Genomic DNA, 19,695 nt, shown 5'->3' with positions numbered 1-19,695 from the left:
TTTGAAACTAACAATATGTTATATAAGAAAGCCCACAAGTGAATAATTGTATGCTGGCTGAGTAACAATGAAGGCTGTTCCAAAAGAAAACCACTGTAATGTCCATACTCATGAGTGACACCCCAGCAGTTGTTTAAAATGAACTTGGCATACACTCGGCTAAATCCTTATGTGCTTACCAGGTCGCTCTACTCTGAGTGAAGTGACCTCAAAAAGAAAAGTACAGTTGACTCTTCTTGGGCAACGGGGGTTTGAACTGCACGGGTCCATTTACACACAGATTTTTCTCCCCAGAAATACAGTACAGTTCTATAAACGTATTTTCTCTTCCTTAAGACTTTCTCGGTAACATCTTCTTTTCTCTGGGCTCCTTTACTAGAAGATTACAGTGCGTAATGCATGTAGCATACAAAGTTTACATTAACTGGCTGTTTATGTTATTGGTAAGGCTTCCGAGCAACAGTAGGCTATTAGGTTTTTGGGGAGTCTGTACTTACATTTGATTTTTGATTGCACAGAGGGTTCGCACCCCTGCGCCAACAATGGACTGTTCAAGGGTCAATTCCACTTATAAGATAGTCACTTAAAGGTTCAACTGAATGACTCGACAAAGTGACCAATCAGCTATACCAAATAAAGGGGCGTGACTTCTCTGTAAACGGAGTTTTGAAGCTCAATTTGGGTTGCCATTGTCGCTAACTCTGGTTAACTGTCTGACAGAATCGGTAGCATAGCTGATTACTCAGATTACCTCCTACAGCCATACTCCACTAAGAAAAGACCTCTGAAAACAAAACCTGATTTACAGACCCCATCCCAGCGTGAACCAAGCATAATCCACTAAGAAGAGAGGACTGTTTGCCGAGGCAGGGGCAATTAAAAAGTGACGCACTCCATTCCCAGCAAAATGGAATTCTCCACCAACCTTGCCACTATTAACTCTCGAATTGCTTCCTTTCTACTGTCTAAACCTTGAGAAACTGCCATCTGTAACCACAGACTATTTACCTTCTACCATTCCCAGGCTCTCCTTCCAGAGGAAGGTGCTTCCGTTGCCACAGTCCCCCCCGCCCCCCAGGTGCCAATAACCCTTCCATCTCCCGACTCACTGTCCCCGTGAATTTGTGTTGCTTCCTAGTCTGTCTAGGTACCAAAGACCAGTCAATGCAATTACTCTCCCACTGACTTCTGGGAACACCTGGTGCTGACACCCTTCCAAACCCATCGTGCCTGCAGGTCTGGGTCAAGCCCACCGTTCAGCAAGTATCTGTGTGCCAGGAAGCATTCCAGGTGCTGGTGATACAAACCGAAATCCTTACCCTGCTGGAACTTCTATACTTAGCAAGGGAGACAAGAACAGACAGATTAAATAAAACAACTGGTATTCTGGAAGACACAAGTGCTATGGAGAAAAATAAAGCAGCGTGGTGGGACAGGAACACCTCACTGAGGAGGCATTTTAAGCCAATACATTCTGTGCTCTGTGTTCAGCATCATACAAAATTTTTACCGAACCCACTAATAAAATGTGGCAAAACTCCAGGCATAAGAACGTTTACTGCAACTTTAGGTATAATAGTATTAAAAACTGGACAACCCCTGGTCAGTAATGAGAGGGCTATTTGATAAACTGATCTCTGGACTATTACGTAGCCATCACAAATAACTGAAATAATAGTTCAGTAACACTGAAATCTACAACATTCAGTGAAATAAGCAACATAAAAAGCATAAAACTGTAAGTCTAGGCAGTAAAATGCACAAATGAAAATAGTGTCACAGTGGCTGGGTTTTAGGTTGTCTTCCCCAAGATTTTAATTCATGTTTTTAACAAATTTTTTCAAATCCCCTATTGAGCCAGGACTCGTTGCTGGTCTGTTAATGCTCTTACTCACTTGTGTGTTAGTGAAACTTTCTATAATTTCGTCAAAGGCCCAGCCTTAACCTTGTCTACTTCACTCTTGGGTGACCTTTCTGCCCGTCTTAGAAGCTTGAGACCACCTAAAGGGAGCTAAAACCATCTACATCCACTAACAGATGGCTCTGCCCACCACCCCCCAGCGTCAAAGACGCCCCTTCCCAACACTGTGTTTGCTCTGTTCCGCATGCCCTCCCTCAGTACCCGACTGGGTAATGCTCCCCCGGCTGCCTGCTGTTTTCCACCCACTTCTGGACCAGCTCCTTCCCGCCTGCCTACCAGTGCGGTTAAACCACCAGCAGGAGACAGAGGGGCGGTGGCAGCAGAAGGGGTTACTGGGGCCCTGCTGGGTCAAGAAGCAGCAGCATAAATCTGCACTCCGCCCTGAAGACCAGATCTCACCGAGGAATCTGGAGCCTGGGGGGCATCTGACAGTGGAGACGTTTTCTGGTGGTCACACCTTGGGTGGGTGGGTGGGGGGAGGTTCTGCAATGCACAGGACAGCTCCCCACGAGGGATGACCAGGCCCAGACTGGCAGTCGTGCTGACTTTGAGAAACACTGCTGTCAACTCACTGACCCACTTTGTCCTCCCACCCCCGCCTCGGCACCAGTCACCCAAACGTTTCAAGGCTCTGCAATTTGGCTCCCCCTCACTCCACTGGCCACTAAAACCTCACGGTCACGGGTGTCCACTGATAAGAAAATACCAAATCCGGTGGCTTTTCTCTGTCCCCGTCACCCTCAAGTTTTGCAGACTTTTAAAATAGCGACTGGATTCTTCTGAACTTCGTTCTCTCTGGACGTTCATAAAGAACCATCCTATTTTCCTCCGGTTTTCTCTGGCTCTCTCTCCTCCTCCTCACATGGTGGATGTGAGCACAGCACACATCAGCTTCCTACCCTCTCCCACTTCCTTTCCTCCTTTCCCACAGCCCCACCCCACCTCCCAAATCTCTCTCCAGCTGCAAAGTCCGCGTTCCTGTCCCACACTTCCACCGACTTCCATGTCTTCGCCAGAATGTGCGGTGGGCATTCTCCGACGTCAAAACTCAGTTTCATGTTTCCCCATCCCCCAAGGCGGCAGCAACCCGACTGATTTCCATGAATGAACAGTGGTCATCCCTAGTAACACCACTTACCTTCTTCAGAACATCCTGCTGGTTCTGGCTTTCCCATTCGGCGCCTTACTTCACTTCCTACGGGCCCCGAGTCACCTGGACTCTTGCAGTCACTCTTGTTACAGGCCAGCTGCCCTACACCCGCCACCGCTCCCCAAATCTACCCAACAGAATCATCTTAAGGCAACAGTGAGGTCTCCTCCCGCCCCAAAGTTTTGCTGTGCCTTCCCATTATCGCCTGTCTGCTGGGAGGGAAGCAGGCACGGTGTTATGCCCCCATCGCCTAGGCTTTCCCTTCTCCTCTTAAGCATTCTACGGAGCAGCACCCCACGTGCACCGTGTGGATATAAAGCAGAAAGCCACCCAACTTCACGACCAAGGCTGCTCAGCTATGAACGCCAGAGTGACAACTGTCTCGTTCCGCTCTGCGACACGAGCTTCGCTGGCATGACAGCTGCAACGTGTCCATGTTAAGGCACTGGCTTAGTAACACGCATAAATCTGGCCTAACATTCTGGGGCTATGTTACAGAAAATCCACGCTCTTCCAACAACAGGATCACAAAACAGACAGCCATGTACGCAGACGAGTGATGAGGGATCCGGGACGGATGAGGCATCACAAACAGACTCCCCAGCACTGAAGGGGGGTATTTAGCTCACCACGTGCCGCCTCCCTAACACTTGAACGCAGCCGGCCCCCTCCTCCTAACTGCTCTAACGTCGGTCACACTCGCGTTCAGTGTCTACATCATTACGTATCTAGAAGTGCCGATAATGGCTGCTTCACGTAACGACCTAAGAGAACTCTCCCTTTCTGGCACAACTTATTATTTTCTCTTGAATTAAGTTACCTTCTTTTTTCTAAGTACTCCCAGCTAGAGCTTTGTTTTTATGGTCTTGCTTCACAATGGAATTCTCAAAGACCGTTCAAGGAAACATTTGCTCAACACCCACTAAGCAGCAGGCATCCCACTGGATGCCAGGGCCACCAGATAAATATGGCAGCTCTTCTCCAGGACACGTGCAAACACACAGACTACGGTCAACCGTGGAGCGCTCCTACACAGCCACAGTCTGGCTCACTGGAGGTATGGTCCCTTCCACGGAAGCGAGAAAGCAAGAAAGAACTAGGAGTTTTACACTTGCAAGTGTGGCATCTCATGCACTAAACATACCATGTTTCATCAAAATTACAATGCTACTTCTTGTAAAGGTGTCGTTACTTTATGCATCACTAGGAAGGAAAAAACTTGAGTGAATTATGACATGACATTGTAGCAGTGTTGATCAGAATGTATCCGATTTCACAGCCAGAACAATGTACACCTTAAAAGAGATTATTAACAGGGGCGTCTGGGGCTCAGTCAGTTGAGCGTCTGACTTCAGCTCAGGTCATGATCTCACAGCCCGTGAGTTCGAGCCCCGCATCGGGCTCTGTGCTGACAGCTCAGAGCCTGGAGCCTGCTTCAGATTCTGTGTCTCCCTCTCTCTGCCCCTCCCCCTCTCTCAAAAATAAATAAATGTTAAAAGTTAAAAAAAAAAAGAGAGAGAGAGATTAACACAGGGTATAAATATAGCCAAACACCCTTTTGCATATGGCAGTGGTAGCGAAATGGTCAAGTGACCTGTTCAAACCTCATCGGTTTCCACAGCATGCTCTGATGAATGATAACATCCGCCTGTCACCCATGTCCCTGAAGTGAATGGGCAGCAGGTGCATGTGAAGACAGCAGCTCCGAGGCCAAGGACTGAGCTGCAAGGCGCCTCGGCAGATTGTGGCTGTGGCTTGGTATACTTCAACAAAAATAGCTAACACACGGTGTTCAAACTTTTAAGTAGCTGAAAATCGTCAAATAAAACCATCTGCAGAGAAAGAATTGCTGGCTGGTGATGGGGCCAGCCCAGGGAAGGAAAGTCAAAGCCCTGCTCTCTCTCCATCCACCTTCCCCCTCTCCCCACCTCCCCAGTGAGAACATGGGGCATAGCTAAATGTTCTGTAATCCCCAAAGTACAGAATTCCTTTATGTAAAACTACCACATTTCCCATTTCACAGCCATTTTCCTTGTTTAGTCTCCTATGGACTTGGAGATCAGCTGCCCAGCCTTCTCTCTTGATTAGAAGCCCTCTCTGGGTCACAGTTTGTAATTACGTTGTCCCTCGGCTTTGTAGTTCTTCCACAGAGGGGACTATGCCTGAGTATCTAAAGTTTACCTTAGAAAAGTAACACAAAGATTTTACTGCAACCAAATCAAGTCTGGCAAGACAGAAAAGCACACCCACAAGTTTACTTGCAATTCTGGTTGTTTCTACTGGGGAATTAATAGGCACCACAGTCTCAGCTGGGATGTTTTGTTGTTGTTGCTTCCAAATGAGCGTTGTACAGATGAGAACGTGTCAATGCTGTGGGTGGCAGTCTCTCCCCAGGTCCTTTCTCCTCCCAGGGAGGACACCACCCCTCTGAAGAAAGGGGTACTGTCACTACTAATGGTGCCAATTACGCAGCATGGAGACGCTTCATTCCTACTCCACCAGACAGTATTGAGGTCTCTTAAAAATTTCTTAGACTGTCACATTCAGCCAGACCCCAGAACAGCCTTCAAGACAGAGAGGCCAACACCACGGTGACCTTGAAACTTTCAATCATCCTCTCATGAGGCAATTTATACTGCTCCCAGCCACTCCCAGGCACCCCGCATTTCACCCTGAGTTTCTAGTACGACCCCCCAGGGCAGTCTCTCACCAGGCACCGAAAGCCCCGGGGCGCTGCACCGCCATGCTCTCTTTACTCATCTGTCATCCGACCGAGGACAAGGACCACGCTGCTCCTGGCTGGCGGGGCCTTGCTACCCTGCTGACTCTCTTGACACACTGCAGGTACTCAAACAGATGCGCGGATTTCACTCCAGGGCGGGGTACCAATATTCCTCTGTTTTGCTCACGATGCTTACCAACGGTTTGAGATCATGGAGAACTTGCTCTCTGTGAAGGGCGAGACCCCCTAAAGAAGCAACTCCGGTAAAGCCCATGTAGCGGCAGAAATGGCTCAGAAGGTGAACTTGGCAAGGAACTAGCCCCAGCGCATGTCCAAGGTCAGGGGGAGACCACTGCTATGAGGATACTACTGGGCAGCTGGCGAAAAGGGAACCTAAAGCCCATACGAGATCGTATTAATGTTCTATTAATGATAAGTGCACTGTGATAAGAATATGATGTGGGCGCCTGGGTGGCTCAGTCGGTTGGGCGTCTGACTTCGGCTCAGGTCATGATCTTCTGGTTTTTGGGTTCGAGCACCACGTCAGTCTCTGTGCTGACAGCTTGGAGCCTGGATCCTGCTTCGGATTCTGTGTCTCCTTCTCTCTCTGCCCCTCCCCCCGCTCACGCTATGTCTCACTGTTTCTCAAAAATAAATAAATGTAAAAAAATAAAAATAAAAAAAAATATGCTGAAACACTTAGGAATAGTGGGACCGGTCTGCAACTCATTCTCAAGAGTTCAGCAAGATCGTATATATACGATCCCACCGATAAAGCAAGCATCACAAATGTGTGTTTAGGTGAAAAGCATACAGGAGCTCATTGTTCCGCTCTTGCCATCTTTTCTATGGTTCAAGAGTTTTCAAATAAGAGGGTGATTTAAAACATTAACCTACAAAAAGACAGGGGCAGCAATTCTTAGTTAAGGCAGGGAGGAAACGAATATTATTTGGGTATCTACTGAGAAATGGGCAGGTGCATATACTGTTTAATCCTCGTGAATCCTTCCACGAAGCGCTACTCCCAGTTCAGAGGAGAGGATGTGGAGACTCAGAAATACCAGCTCGCTCGCGCGAGCCACACCACATCCTTCAGCAGAGCAGTTCGATACACCTGGCTTCCAGCGACACACGCTGCCACTTGGAGAAGGGAGAGCCTGGGCGACAGACCTGGCCTCTCTGAGCGAGCGCCACACTCTGGAAGGAGCCCCTAACGGGCCTTCCGCACGGGGGCTGCAGCAGCAAAAGGGGACAGGAAGCAAACTCTCTAATAGTGCCTGGCACACAGGTGGTGCTCTCCTGACGCAGCACTCCCTACAAAGGCTGAAGGAACGGATGCGAATCCCAGGTGGACAGACCCAGAGCCTGTGCTCTCCCACGCGATCTGATGCCGCGCCGCTCTCGTGCAAGGGGTCGCTCTTGACGGGAAGCCCTCGCCAGATGCCACAGCAGGACACACGGAGGGTCACTGGAAGGCAGAGGAGAGACCTGGAGGGGAAGAAGGTCTTCGACAAATCCAAAGAACGTCCATTCCGGGCCCAGTGCCGTCCACCACACAGGCATTCCTCCGGTGGTAGAAAGTTCTGCCGAGTTACTCAACAGCACACGCAGCTCGGGTGCCCGGCGAGCAGCATAGCATGCGAGGTGCAGGGAACGGTCCAGCCCAGGGGCTCGCCGCCCAGCGATCTTCGAAGCGAGCACATTCCTCTCAGATGAAAGACATGTCAACTCTGACAACCGAGCCTCTCAATCTCCTTTTTAAAAAGGACACACTAAATTGTTCACCACATTGGTCACAAAACTGATACTAACTGGCACCTACCATTCCCTAAGGGGAAAAACTGTTCTGCTTGCCATAACGAATCACCACAAATTCATCTAATTACATTGAATTTAGGTTTCCCTGGAGGCGAGATCACAGGAGCATATGAAAAAGCAGGGCGCTAAGGTCGGACTACAACCCCCCTGGGGCGCCTGGGTGGTTCGGCCAGTTAAGTGTCAGACTTCGGCTCAGGTCACGATCTCACCGTTCGTGAGTTCGAGCCCCGCATCAGGCTCTGGCTGACAGCAGACCCTAGAGTCTGCTTCAGATTCTGTGTCTGCCTCTCTCTCTCTGCCTCTCCCCTACTTGTACTCTTGTCTCTCACTCTGTCTCAAAAATAAATAAACATTAAAAAAAAAATTAGAAACCCCTTTTTATCATTGTCTGGTCCAAGACAGATTATTTAAGCTTCTCGGAGCCAAAGCTTTTTCATCTGTTTACAAAAAAGTGACAATAATATCAGCTTTCTTACAGAGTTGTTCTAAGGATCAGAGATACACTTAGTATTACATTAGTTAATAATAGTTTCTATTTCCTTCCACAAAGGAGGGGTACACACCCTAGTCACTTCCTTTTACAGCTGCGTTTGTTAACGGTTTAACAACGTACCAAACACTGAACTATGAGTTTTATTTACATCACATCGCCTCATTTATTCTTCCAACTATGCTGTGAAGGAAGCTATCACCCCAATTTGCAGATGAGGAAACCGAAGGTGTGAGAAATTCAATGACCTGCCTCGCAGCTAGTGAGTCACAGGGCCAGACCCAGGGCTGGTGTTCTAACCACCACACAAAACCGCCTCTGCTGCCTGTTTCGCACTAGAAAATGCAGACCCGTGAAACACACGAGGTATTTCTAACATACCCTCTTTGGAGGGTTACGTTTTGGGGGTGTACACATGTGTTAGGGGCATGAGATTCATGGCCCACGGCTTCCATGGTCATTTTTCTCTCTACATTCAGACAGGCTACTTGGGTTCTAACTCCAGGGCTCCATGATTTCTGGAACACCTTGATCCTCCAACAGCCGATGTTCTGCATTTTCTAGTCTCACGTTACTGCACTGCTTCCAGGATCTTAAAAAAAATAATTTTTAATATCTTACCATGTTGCTAATCACATTTGCAAAAGTATCTAACACACCAACATTCACAGAATAAGTAACAATTAAAGTTAAGTCAAAGTTTTCTTCTAATTAAAAAAATTTTTTTAACGTTTATTCATTTTTGAGAGACAGAAGAGAAAGGGCATGAGCAGGGGGAGGGGCAGAGAGCAAGGTAGACACAGAATCCGAAGCAGGCTCCAGGCTCTGAGCTGTCAGCCCAGAGCACAACATGGGGCTCGAACCCACAAACCGTGTAATCATGACCTGAGCCAAAGCTGGACGCTTAACCAACTGAGCCACCCAGGCGCCCCTAAAGTTACGTCAAATTTCTACTAGACGGACATCTAAATATTTACTGATGTGGTCAACCTTAGGTGTTGATACCCCTTATTTAATCATATTTAAGGCACCAACCTGATTCAAATAACTCTCAGGAATTAATTTTCAGGTGTAATGTGAAGTCTAATTTTCCCACTAAGGCAAAGTTCTTAATTTCAACTGCATCTTACAGTTACCTGGAGGAGCTTTTTTAAAATCCTGATTTCCAGATCACGCTTAACACCAATTAAACAGAAATCTCTAGAGGTGGCCCTCAGGCGTCAGTATTTTTTAAAGCTCTCCAGGAGATTCTAATGTATAATCAGAATCCTGATGTACAGCCAAAGCTGCAAAATACCACATTAAAGTAACCTACAGATGCAAGTTCATTTTAAAAAGAGTAAGTTAAGGCTGGCAAGACTGAGATAAACACTGAAGCTGTAAGTATTGTATCCTTTGACCTAATTATAGCATTCCTCGTCATTTACCTTATAGAAATAAGTTAACAGAAGAATTAATAGGTAAAAATGAGGTTCTTTGCCGCATTCATTACTTAGCTTCGGATTTTTTAAATGTTAAAACTAACATTCAACACTAGGTAAATGGGTTAAATACTCAAGACAGAGTATTTCAAAGGGCCCCAAAAATAATTATAAAGACCACAGAAATAGATAAGAGTAGGAAAAAGTAAAAATACCAGAACACAAAACAGAAAATCCGCTGCAATTGTTTAAAACAACAATGCAATGTGGGAGGTAATATCTGATAATGAAAGAAATCTGTCTTATTGGTGGTGGCATTATGAATAATATTATGTCTAACTTAACTGTTAAAAAAAATAAATGCTAACTCTCCCTCTTCATTACCATTCTTGCTTTTGGCCTAAGTCCGAGGACAGAGGCCGCATAGTGCAAGTGTCCCTGAGAGCTAAGGCAAGGGAACACAGAGAAATAAGCCTGAGTCTGGACTCTGACACAGGAATACTAAATTCATCCCCAGACCAACACCAGGCACTTCAAATGGATCCTCATCTAAGAAACCCAGACTGACCAATCCCAACTCACTCAGCAATGCACTTTCTCTTTTTTCTACCCTCTCCCTCCCCAGATGACTGAGGTCACCTCCTAAGAGACGACAAAGAGATTGCTATTTAAGTATTACTTGTGAGGCCCCTGGGTGGCTCAGCCGGTTGAGTGTCTAACTTTGGCTGAGGCCATCTCATAGGTCCTGAGTTCAAGCTCCGCATCAGACTCTCTGCTGACAGCACGGAGCCCACTGCAGATCCTCTGTTTCCCTCTCTCTCAAAAATAAATAAATAAATACTAAAAAAAAATTTTTTTTTTTAATAAAAAAAAAGGATTACTTGGATTTCTATTTCTATAAAGCTGGGTTGCTCTCTCGCAGAACACAGGATTCTTTGTCTATTCCATGACAGTTACTGGCTTCATAACTACTTACTAACCTCCTCATACAAAGTGTACTTAGTGAAAAGAGACACACAGGCACGTGAGGATTCTCTCGAGAGGGAGACCGTTATCGCTGTGACTAAAACCAAATTCCGGGCTGGGGAAAGAGAAATGCTTACAAAATAATCTGAAACTTGGAAAGAATAACAGAACTGGATAAAATAATTTGAAACTGATGATAAAAAACAGAGCAGGAAGAAAAGTCCAGTATCCAACCACTCGGAGAGAGAGAATACATCTTTAAAATGTTCAGTTTCTTTAGCTTTCTCATGAAGCAAACAGACAGAACAAAATCAAACAGCAACCCTAGATGTTTACCCATTTAAATAATCTAATCACAACAGAGGGCAAGGAAAGCAGTCTATTTCTTCCAGTCTTCTTTTTGAAAAGCATTTGAAACTCAATATAACCGAAAGATTAAGACCCAAACATGAATCTGTAACTCTAGTGTAAGGGTGACCATTAAAACCAGCTAATTAACAAGCTTCCAATGGCAAAGTTGCCATAATTCTATAGACAAAGTGAGTTGTTCTACTTATAAACATGGGTAACTTGAATCACAATGAAATCATCACTGTGTAAACTAGTTTTTTCCAGCTCAGGAAAAAGAGAAAACATTCTTACTCATTAGTCTGGGCAGGACTCTTCAGACATGAAGTTCCCTTAACTTTATATAAGGTTACTTTCATTAACGTTTAAGAAAAGAACTAATACTTAACAAGTCCAGTAAGCTTCCAATGAGCTTGTGTATTTTTATGTGATGCATTGCCCTGATTCAGCATTTTTCGTAATTCATTGTTGAAATGGATTAATCTTATTTGGAAGCAGTTAGACAAATAACATGTGTCAAAATAAACAGACAAGGTTTCTTTCACAGACTAGATGTGACTTTTTTCAGGTCTCTGTTCTCTAATGTGCTGAACACTGTGCAGAAACATACGTCTATCTGCTCTCCCTGTGCACAGCACTGTGCAGTAAGTTGTTAGATGGGTTGAAGGACAGCTTCTCAAACTAACAAGGACCAGATTTTTTAAAAAATTTTCCAATTTGTTACAGAAGCAAAAATTCTAAAAATGAATTACTAGAAAAAAAGTGAAATTTACAAGATGCAAAACTGAAGCTCAGAGCTCTTATTAGATTCAATAGATACAAAATGACTGTCAAATTACCATAAAAGTTCTTAAATACACTCTCTCCACTCCATACTTGAACTCATCATAGACTAGTGGGCGACAAAGAACGGGCCAATCAGCTCTGAGACAGGCCTGCCTCACCCTGAACGCAGTGGGTTACAAGAGAGATCCCTGCAGACTGCCAGGAACCACGTTTTATATTCCCACCATCTACAGACCCTGGCGAGTCAGACAAGCCAGAGAGAGAAAAGTCACGGCACAGACGGGGACACGGAACGTGGAACCAGTTACAGATGCACTGAGCGAGTGTCCCTTTCTCCCGAGGTATACTCCACATAGGCCTGGGCAAAGCGGAACACTAACTCCACAATATTCAAGAGTATTTTAAAAGTTCAATCCTAACTGGTGTTTATTATTATTATTTTTATAAAATTAAAAGCATCCAGGGACGCCTGGGTGGCTCAGTTGGTGAAGCATCCGACTTCGGCTCAGGTCATGATCTCACGGTTCATGGGTTCAAGCCCCACGTCAGGCTCTGTGCTGACAGCTCAGAGCCTAGAGCCTGCTTTGGGTTCTGTGTTTTCCTCTCTCTCTGCCCCTCCCCCGCTCACACTCTCTCTTATCTGAGGGGGGGGGGGGGAGAAAGAGAGTGACTCTTTTTTACTGTGTATTCATTTTTGAGACAGAGAGTGAGCGGAGGAGGACCAGAAAGAGGAGACACAGGACAACAGATGTGAATCCTATGAAAGAGCCAGAATATAGAGTTGCTGGGACAACATGTAGAAGGCAGAGGGGACAGCCGAGCGCAGGGAGCCCGAGGCAGCAACCAGCTGGCCCGTGCAGAGAAAGCAATGGGAATGAGGTCTCAGAGTTGTACGGGGTTCAGATCTCATGGGGCTTTGTGGACCGTGGCACCAACTGGGATTTACTCTGAGTTGGATGAGAAAATGTGACAAGGAAGAAAGCAAAGATGAAAACACAAAAGAAGGAAACTAGTAACATTAACTATTAGTTTGATACCAGATCAGTATTATTTACCTTTAATCCTTGGAACAACTTTGAGGCAGGGATCAGTGTATCTCCACACGTCACATGAGAACACAGGCTGAAGCAGCAATGTGTCAAGTCCACAGCCAATGAGTAAAAAGGCCAGAATCTGCACCCAGACCTAATTCCAAAACTCTGCACCTCCTGCCACTGTGCACAGGGATACGGACCTTCTAAGTGTCAAACTATGACCACGTTCAAATTACAGAAACTGTTAAGCCTGTTATATTTATCAGAAGCTCATCAAAGCATATTAGATTTTGTTATAAGTTTTATAGGATCCACAGCAAGTTGACAACTGCAGAAACCCATAAATCAAGAAGCCATTCCTCAGAGATGGGATGATAGAATCCAAATTGAGTATCCACGGCTGGCCCCAAATTCCAGGTTTCTGCAAGCGCAACAACAAAATTCAACACGCACAGACAGTATTTCAGCTAATTCCAGCATTCCCGCCGCTACGCACCGATCAACCACAGCCAGCCAGCCTCTGCCCCCTCACCTGGTCCAGCATGATGCGGCCCAAGCACAAGGTCGGGGTTGATGCTAACATACATGTAAAATCCTGTCAAAACCAAGCGCAGGCAAAAACCATTTTCCCGGTACTAACAACGCTAGTCATTCAGGGGGGGAAGTTCAAAGAGGCGTCTTCTTGAGATCAGCGAGAGCCAGATCAAATGTCAGAGAATCCACACTGAAGACCAACGATGCCGCAGTGTGGAAGCGGATACTCACGGACGGCTGCCCAGGCACCACGAATATCGCAGGCCCATGCTACCTGGGCCCCGGCTCCGCACTGCAGCTGGCAGGGCAGGGCAGGGCAGGGCAGCCCTCCCAACAGTGTGTTCTGCTGAGTCTACTTCTGACAGGAACTGCGGAGTCCAGTTCCTTGTTTCAGAGCTACTGCAACACCTGCCATGAAGCCACCTCGCCCTCACAGTGCCAAGCCCCACGGAGTCCTACAAAATCGACCCCAGCTGCGCTAACGTGCAGCGGGAGAGGCGAAATGTCACAAAGGGAGAGGGGAGTGGAGGGGGGATCCCGATGCACAAGAGGCGACTATCTTAGGTGCTGGTAAGCAACTCACTGCCAGACTAGTTATGCATCCATGCACATGATACTCGGCTTTTCTCCCCTTCCTCTTTTTTTTTTTTTTTTTTTTTTTTTGACGTTGTACTGCAACCCTGCCCTGAACTCATATGGGAATGATGCAGAGGAAAGAGGGCACATTATCTGGGTAACGATAGTGTATCAGCAATTTTTCATCAATTCTGTGCTGTCAGATAACTAAAAGTAACACTTTTCTAAGGTAATGGTTGGAACATGCGGGAACCAGACGGACTTGCTTCGATCCTTTGCTCTGACACTGCCACCTGTATGCTCTTGGGTCAGTTGCAGAAATTTCTCTGTGGCTCAATGTCCTCGTCTCCAAAAGTGGGAATACTGGGTTTGCCGAGATCCAATACGAACATGACTATATAAAGTGTTAGCATAGTGTCTGGCTCTCCCAAAGCGCCCAATACATGGTGAGTACATCGGATACTATAGGGCTGGTGTATTTCCAAGGAACAAAAAAGAAGGCAGTTTTTTTAGGTGTATATTAGAAAATAAATAAAAGGCACAGAACCCTTCTTGTGGGCTGTCAGACAACTAAAACTACACCTACGTCACCCTACCACTACTTACTCCCAAAAATCCAAGAGGAAGATGGCATTCTTCTTCCTGGTGGTACCAAGGGAGTGTTACTGTTGTGGGGGAGGCTGGCCAGGAAAAAAATATGTCAGAGACTGGATGGTGCTGCAGAGAGGTCCTATTTATATAAAGCTGAGTGGTCGTCTTAGTTCCAGCAAATCTTTTTTCCTAGCTCTCCCAACAGAGGGACATCCTGTGTTTCTATGAACTTCACAAGCACATTCTCATTTTATCCTCAAGAGTCCTAGGAGGTATTGTTTCCCATTGTACAGATGAGGAAACCAAGGCTCCTAGGCGATAAGCAATCGGGATGCACCCACATTCGGCTATGCCATCATGAAGGCTAACTGGATGCCAACCGAACAGGTATGTGCTCGATGATCACGTGACTACAGAGGTCACCATCATACTAGCGAAGCAACAGCACCAACACAAGGAATGCTGTTAAAATAAGGAGTACTTGCATGAGCATTTTCTGCATAGTTCAAAGTGCAAATCTCCTTATATGCTTTTAATGCATAAATTCTATTGGCCAGTCAAAGCAGAAACGTGTACTTCTTAAGAGTAAAATGTTGGGGCGCCTGGGTGGCTCAGTCGGTTAAGCGTCCCACTTCGGCTCAGGTCACAATCTCACGGTCCGTGAGTTCGAGCCCCGCGTCGGTCTCTGGGCTGATGGCTCAGAGCCTGGAGCCTGCTTCCGATTCTGTGTCTCCCTCTCTCTCTGCCCCTCCCCCGTTCATGCTCTGTCTCTCTCTGTCCCAGAAATAAATAAACGTTGAAAAAAAAAAAAATTTGGGGCGCCTGGGTGGCGCAGTCGGTTAAGCGTCCGACTTCAGCCAGGTCACGATCTCGCGGTCCGTGAGTTCGAGCCCCGCGTCGGGCTCTGGGCTGATGGCTCGGAGCCTGGAGCCTGTTTCCGATTCTGTGTCTGCCTCTCTCTCTGCCCCTCCCCCGTTCATGCTCTGTCTCTCTCTGTCCCAAAAATAAATAAACGTTGAAAAAAAAAAATTTAAAAAAAAAAAAAAGAAAAAAAAATTAAAAAAAAAAATAAATAAATAAAACGTTAAAAAAAAAGAAAGAGTAAAATGCTACACTTAGTAAGTGTGAAAGCATGTAATGCTGTGTGCAAAAACAAGAGTTTTCAAATGGTTCAATTAGAAGAGAAGTAAGTAGACAGTTAATATGACCATTAAGAATATGCACTGGCTAGGTACCTTCAGGAAGAACATTTTACCTTTCTAGAGACAACAAATGTTCATTAAAACATCAATGACAGCGGTGCCTGGGTGGCTCAGCCGGCTGAGTGTCCAACTCTTGGTTTCAGCTCAGGTCATGACCCAGGGTCATGAGATCGAGTCCCATGTTGGGCTCCACCCTGATCATGGAGCCTGCTTACAATTCTCTCCCCACTCCCACCCCATGCCCCTCTCCCCTGCTTGCGTGCGCCCTTCTCCCTCTCTAAAAAAAAATAAATGAAATTTTAAATGACAGAAGAATTATAGATATCAAATTATATAAAAATTTTGATTAACTTTTTGTTAATGATCTTTTATCACATTAAGTAAACACTGCACAGAATAACTTGAAACCTGCACGTATCTTATTCCATTCAGGCCACATTTCTTTCAAGGAGAAATTCGATTTGTAAATTATTCATGTCTTATTAGAAAAGAATTAAAAGCAGGAGAACAATACTCCAAATTTTACCAAGACTCTGAAGGCCACCTTCAGATTTTACAAGACGGACAAATGGCCAAATTCATGTATTACAACTAAGATGTGTCGTCCTGAATTCAGACAGAAGTATGTGCAGAAATGTGGAAAGAATGAGGTACCACAACCACATTTTGTTTTCACTAATCAAATGTCAAAACAACAGATTTTTTTAATTTTTTAATGTTTGTTTATTTTTTTGAGAGAGACAGAGTGTGAGCGGGGGAGGGACAGAGAGAGAAGGAGACACAGAATTCCAAGCAGGCTCCAGACTCCAAGCTGTCAGCACAGAGCCTGACACAGGGCTCGAACCCACAAACCGTGAGATTATAACCGGAGAGGAAGTAGGACCCTTAACTGACTGAGCCACCCAGGCACCGCATGAACAACAGACTTTAAATAAGAATACTTCAGTGCGGCTCCTTCTAGTTTTAAGTGTCTAGGGACACTAAACATTTGAACAAAACTTTGTCAAATGATGGTTTGACAATGGTAACCAATTTCAGCAGCTGAAGCATTTGTCAGGTTCGTAAAACCAAGAACCCAAGTATAGAATTCCTTCTAGAAAACCTGTTCCTGGAAAACTTTCCTGAATTACAATTTTCTATAGCCCAACTAGTTAGAGATATTATTGATGCACTGGTAGAAAGTAATTTTTTTTAACACTTATTTTTGAGAGAGAGAGAGAGAGAGAGAGAGCGAGCATGCGCGCCAGCAGGGGAGAGGCAGAGACAGAGGGAGACACAGAATCCAAAGCAGGCTCCAGGCTCCGACCTATCAGCACAGAGCCCGACACGGGGCTTGAACTCACTAGCCTAGTGAGATCATGACCTGAGCTGAAGTCAGACGCTTACCTGACTGAGCCCCACCCAGGCACCCCAAAGTGAGTATTCAATGAATCGAAAGCAATCTAGCAGTTGCTAATGCTGAGAGAGAGAATCACTGTTCTTCCACTGTAAACTGAAACTTGTAAAACAGAACTAACTATTCAATGTTAGAAAATGGACAGAATACGTTGTATTTTATACCGTATCATGCTTAACTCGTTTCACAGAACTTCATTCACAGGCATAGATATTCAGCTTTGGCCAAATACTGATTTTGGCCAAAAGGTTTATTCTACACGCTTAGTGTTTTTCCTTAAGAATAATTTTTATTTCTGTTAATAATACATGCAGGTAACATTTTCAAGTCATTCTTTCTTTAGGCGTGCCCTTAAGGAAGCTCCAAAACCGACCAAGTAAAAATAATGTGTAACGGTTACAAAAGGTCTGTTTTCTAGAGGGTGGAGGGTGCCAACCTAGCCTTCCTTGTCTCACATACGCCCATCAAGTCCCACACTCCAGGCTCACTGTAAAGTCAGAAATGTTTTCCAAATCACGTGCTGTTGCCACAGAGAATCTGCTACCAGGCGTCAAGTGATGTGACTACTCCACAGGCCTCTGAAGAGAGGCTCTTAGGCCTGAGGTCACGTGGCATCAGAAACACACACAACCTGGGCCCATTCGCACACACACACAGCAAGAAGTGCATGGAAGAAAACCCAAGACATGTGGGACGGCTCTGCTATTCCAACCAACTTGCAACACCAATCCATCTTCTTAGGAAGTCCAAGGCAGTGTAAAAGTTCAAGTGCGGTTTGTAACCAATTCCTGGTCCATTACTTAGCGGCTGTGGCAATTCCTTTCTGAAGTGAGGAGACTATGCCCGCCCCCAAAGGGCTGGAGAGAGAATAAGATATACAAACATTTATGCAAAGTGCCTAGCACAAATACAATAAACGGCAGCTGGGGCTATTGTTTTATAAATACATAATGCTCAGAAAGTGCACTTCGCGGGGCGCCTGCGTGGCTCAGTCAGTTAGCGTCCAACTCCTGATTTGGGCTCAGGTCATGATGTCAAAGTTCCTGAGCTCAAGCCCCACATTGGGCTCCACAGAGCCCAATGGGACAGAGGACAGTGTGAAGCCTGCTTGGGATTCTCTCTCCTCCCTCTCTGCAACACCCCCTCTCTCGCTCTCTGCCCCTCCCCCACTCATGCACATGTACAATCTCTCTAAATAAATGAACTTCAAAAAAAAAAAAGAACAAGTGCATTTTGCAATTTTCTAGCATGCTGCTGCACAGGGCAACAATCCTGAGATTACTATTTGAATGGCTTTAACAGAAAAAAAAAAAAAAAAAAACAAAAACTAGGTGATGTCAAAATTCTTAAAATGTTCCAATTGAAAATTTACCAACAAAGAAAAAAAGTCATTGAACACCAGATTGGTGAATCATCGTAATCAAATTAGGTTGGTTAAAAGACTGACAATATTATGAAACATGCTTCTGCTCAAAATTCTATCAATAAAGTGTAAACACATCCCAAGGACAGGCTTGTGCACAACAACCACTGACTGACTAGATGGCCTTGGGCAAGCTAGCTGGCCTGTGTGTTTTCCCACCTGCAGAAGAACACCAGCTGTATGAACCTGCACCTCAGACCTCAGCGGAAAGGTTCTAAATGAGGACACACTGAAGCACTAACATAGCAGGTACTCGTTAACGCCTGCGCCCTCCCCTCCTCCCAGATTCCTCTCAGTTCTACAGCCTTCTTCACCAGGACACAGAGACCCAGATCACACAGTGAGAAAGGAGGATGGGTGGATGGACGGACAAATCTAAGGATGGACAGGTGGATGGGACCTGAGCCAGAGAAATGTGAAGTTCAAAACAAAACAAAACAAAACAAAAACAAAAACCCTCCTCCTCTCTGGCTACTATTTCGAAGATAAGTTTGTATGCTTGTTTCGCTCCTTCCCCTCCTAAGCAAAAGCAAAGGCTCCAAACTTGGTTTGTGCCAGATGGGCTATGGAGGACCCACTTGCCAAGTACTCAAAGAGGACCCTAAAAAGGCAATCGCTACGTTAACAGAACATCTTGCTCAACAGCACTGAGTTCCATTGTGCAATATCTACGCTTGAGTACTTACTCTACCAGTTGACCCTGAACCCAGGTTTCAAGTGTAAATGTGCCAAGAGAAGGACGTGAGAATCTACAGACCCGAACTCTCTGAGAGGGGCCGATATCGCCCTACAGTAACAAACCACAGCCTAGTGCCCAGTGTTGGCCAGGGTGGGTCTACACTCTGCAAACACATGGGTGTCATCTCTACCTAGACAGGTCCTTGGATTTTGAGCTTGAGCCTGGTTCTGAAACTCTGTAGCCTTGTGACTTTGGGCAACTCACTTCACCTCTATGGCCTCAGTTTCCTTAGTTATAAAATCGGGGTAATAACACCTAACCTATCCACTCATTAGGGTCCCGTGAGAACCAATGTAAAAAGACAGCTGGGGTGTCAACAAGACTTTTAACACCACGTAATGGGTAACAGAAGTGGAAAGCAGAGGTCAGGACTAAACAGAAAGCTTATAACCCTCTCCTCATTAAGTGTTAATCATCCCATATCCCTGTGGCCTCTTCCTGAGTCTCTTTCCTCCCGTCAAAATTTTGTAGAGAGAAGATTATGGGCCTTGGAATTGCACACGTGTGTGTGAAGGAGCTCCACCACCTTCTAGAAAGCCTTGGGTTAGTTACTGTCCTTCTCTGAGCCTTTGTATTTC

At 45.6% G+C, this 19,695-nt stretch overlaps 1 protein-coding gene across 12 annotated transcripts in view; it reads right to left on the bottom strand.

The window, feature by feature from the left end:
* Nucleotides 1-19,695, bottom strand: part of AKAP13 (A-kinase anchoring protein 13) — a 332,086-nt gene that overhangs the window by 159,264 nt on the left and 153,127 nt on the right. The window contains exon 1 of one of the 12 annotated variants that reach the window (XM_047086639.1): nt 13,422-13,513. The exons of the other annotated variants lie outside the window; for them this stretch is intronic. Within the exon in view, the coding sequence (XP_046942595.1) occupies nt 13,422-13,459 (38 nt within the window). The 5' untranslated portion in view covers nt 13,460-13,513. Of the gene's footprint in view, nt 1-13,421; nt 13,514-19,695 lie in introns of those variants that run through there. 12 annotated transcript variants of the gene reach the window in all.

This window comes from Lynx rufus, unplaced genomic scaffold, assembly GCF_022079265.1.
Source record: "Lynx rufus isolate CCGP_SWC_20201006 ecotype Redwood Valley unplaced genomic scaffold, mLynRuf1.p SCAF_21, whole genome shotgun sequence".
NCBI classification, from domain to species: Eukaryota; Metazoa; Chordata; class Mammalia; order Carnivora; family Felidae; genus Lynx; species Lynx rufus.
Note: the sequence above shows the minus strand (reverse complement) of the source record. Positions and strands in the feature narration are given on the sequence as shown.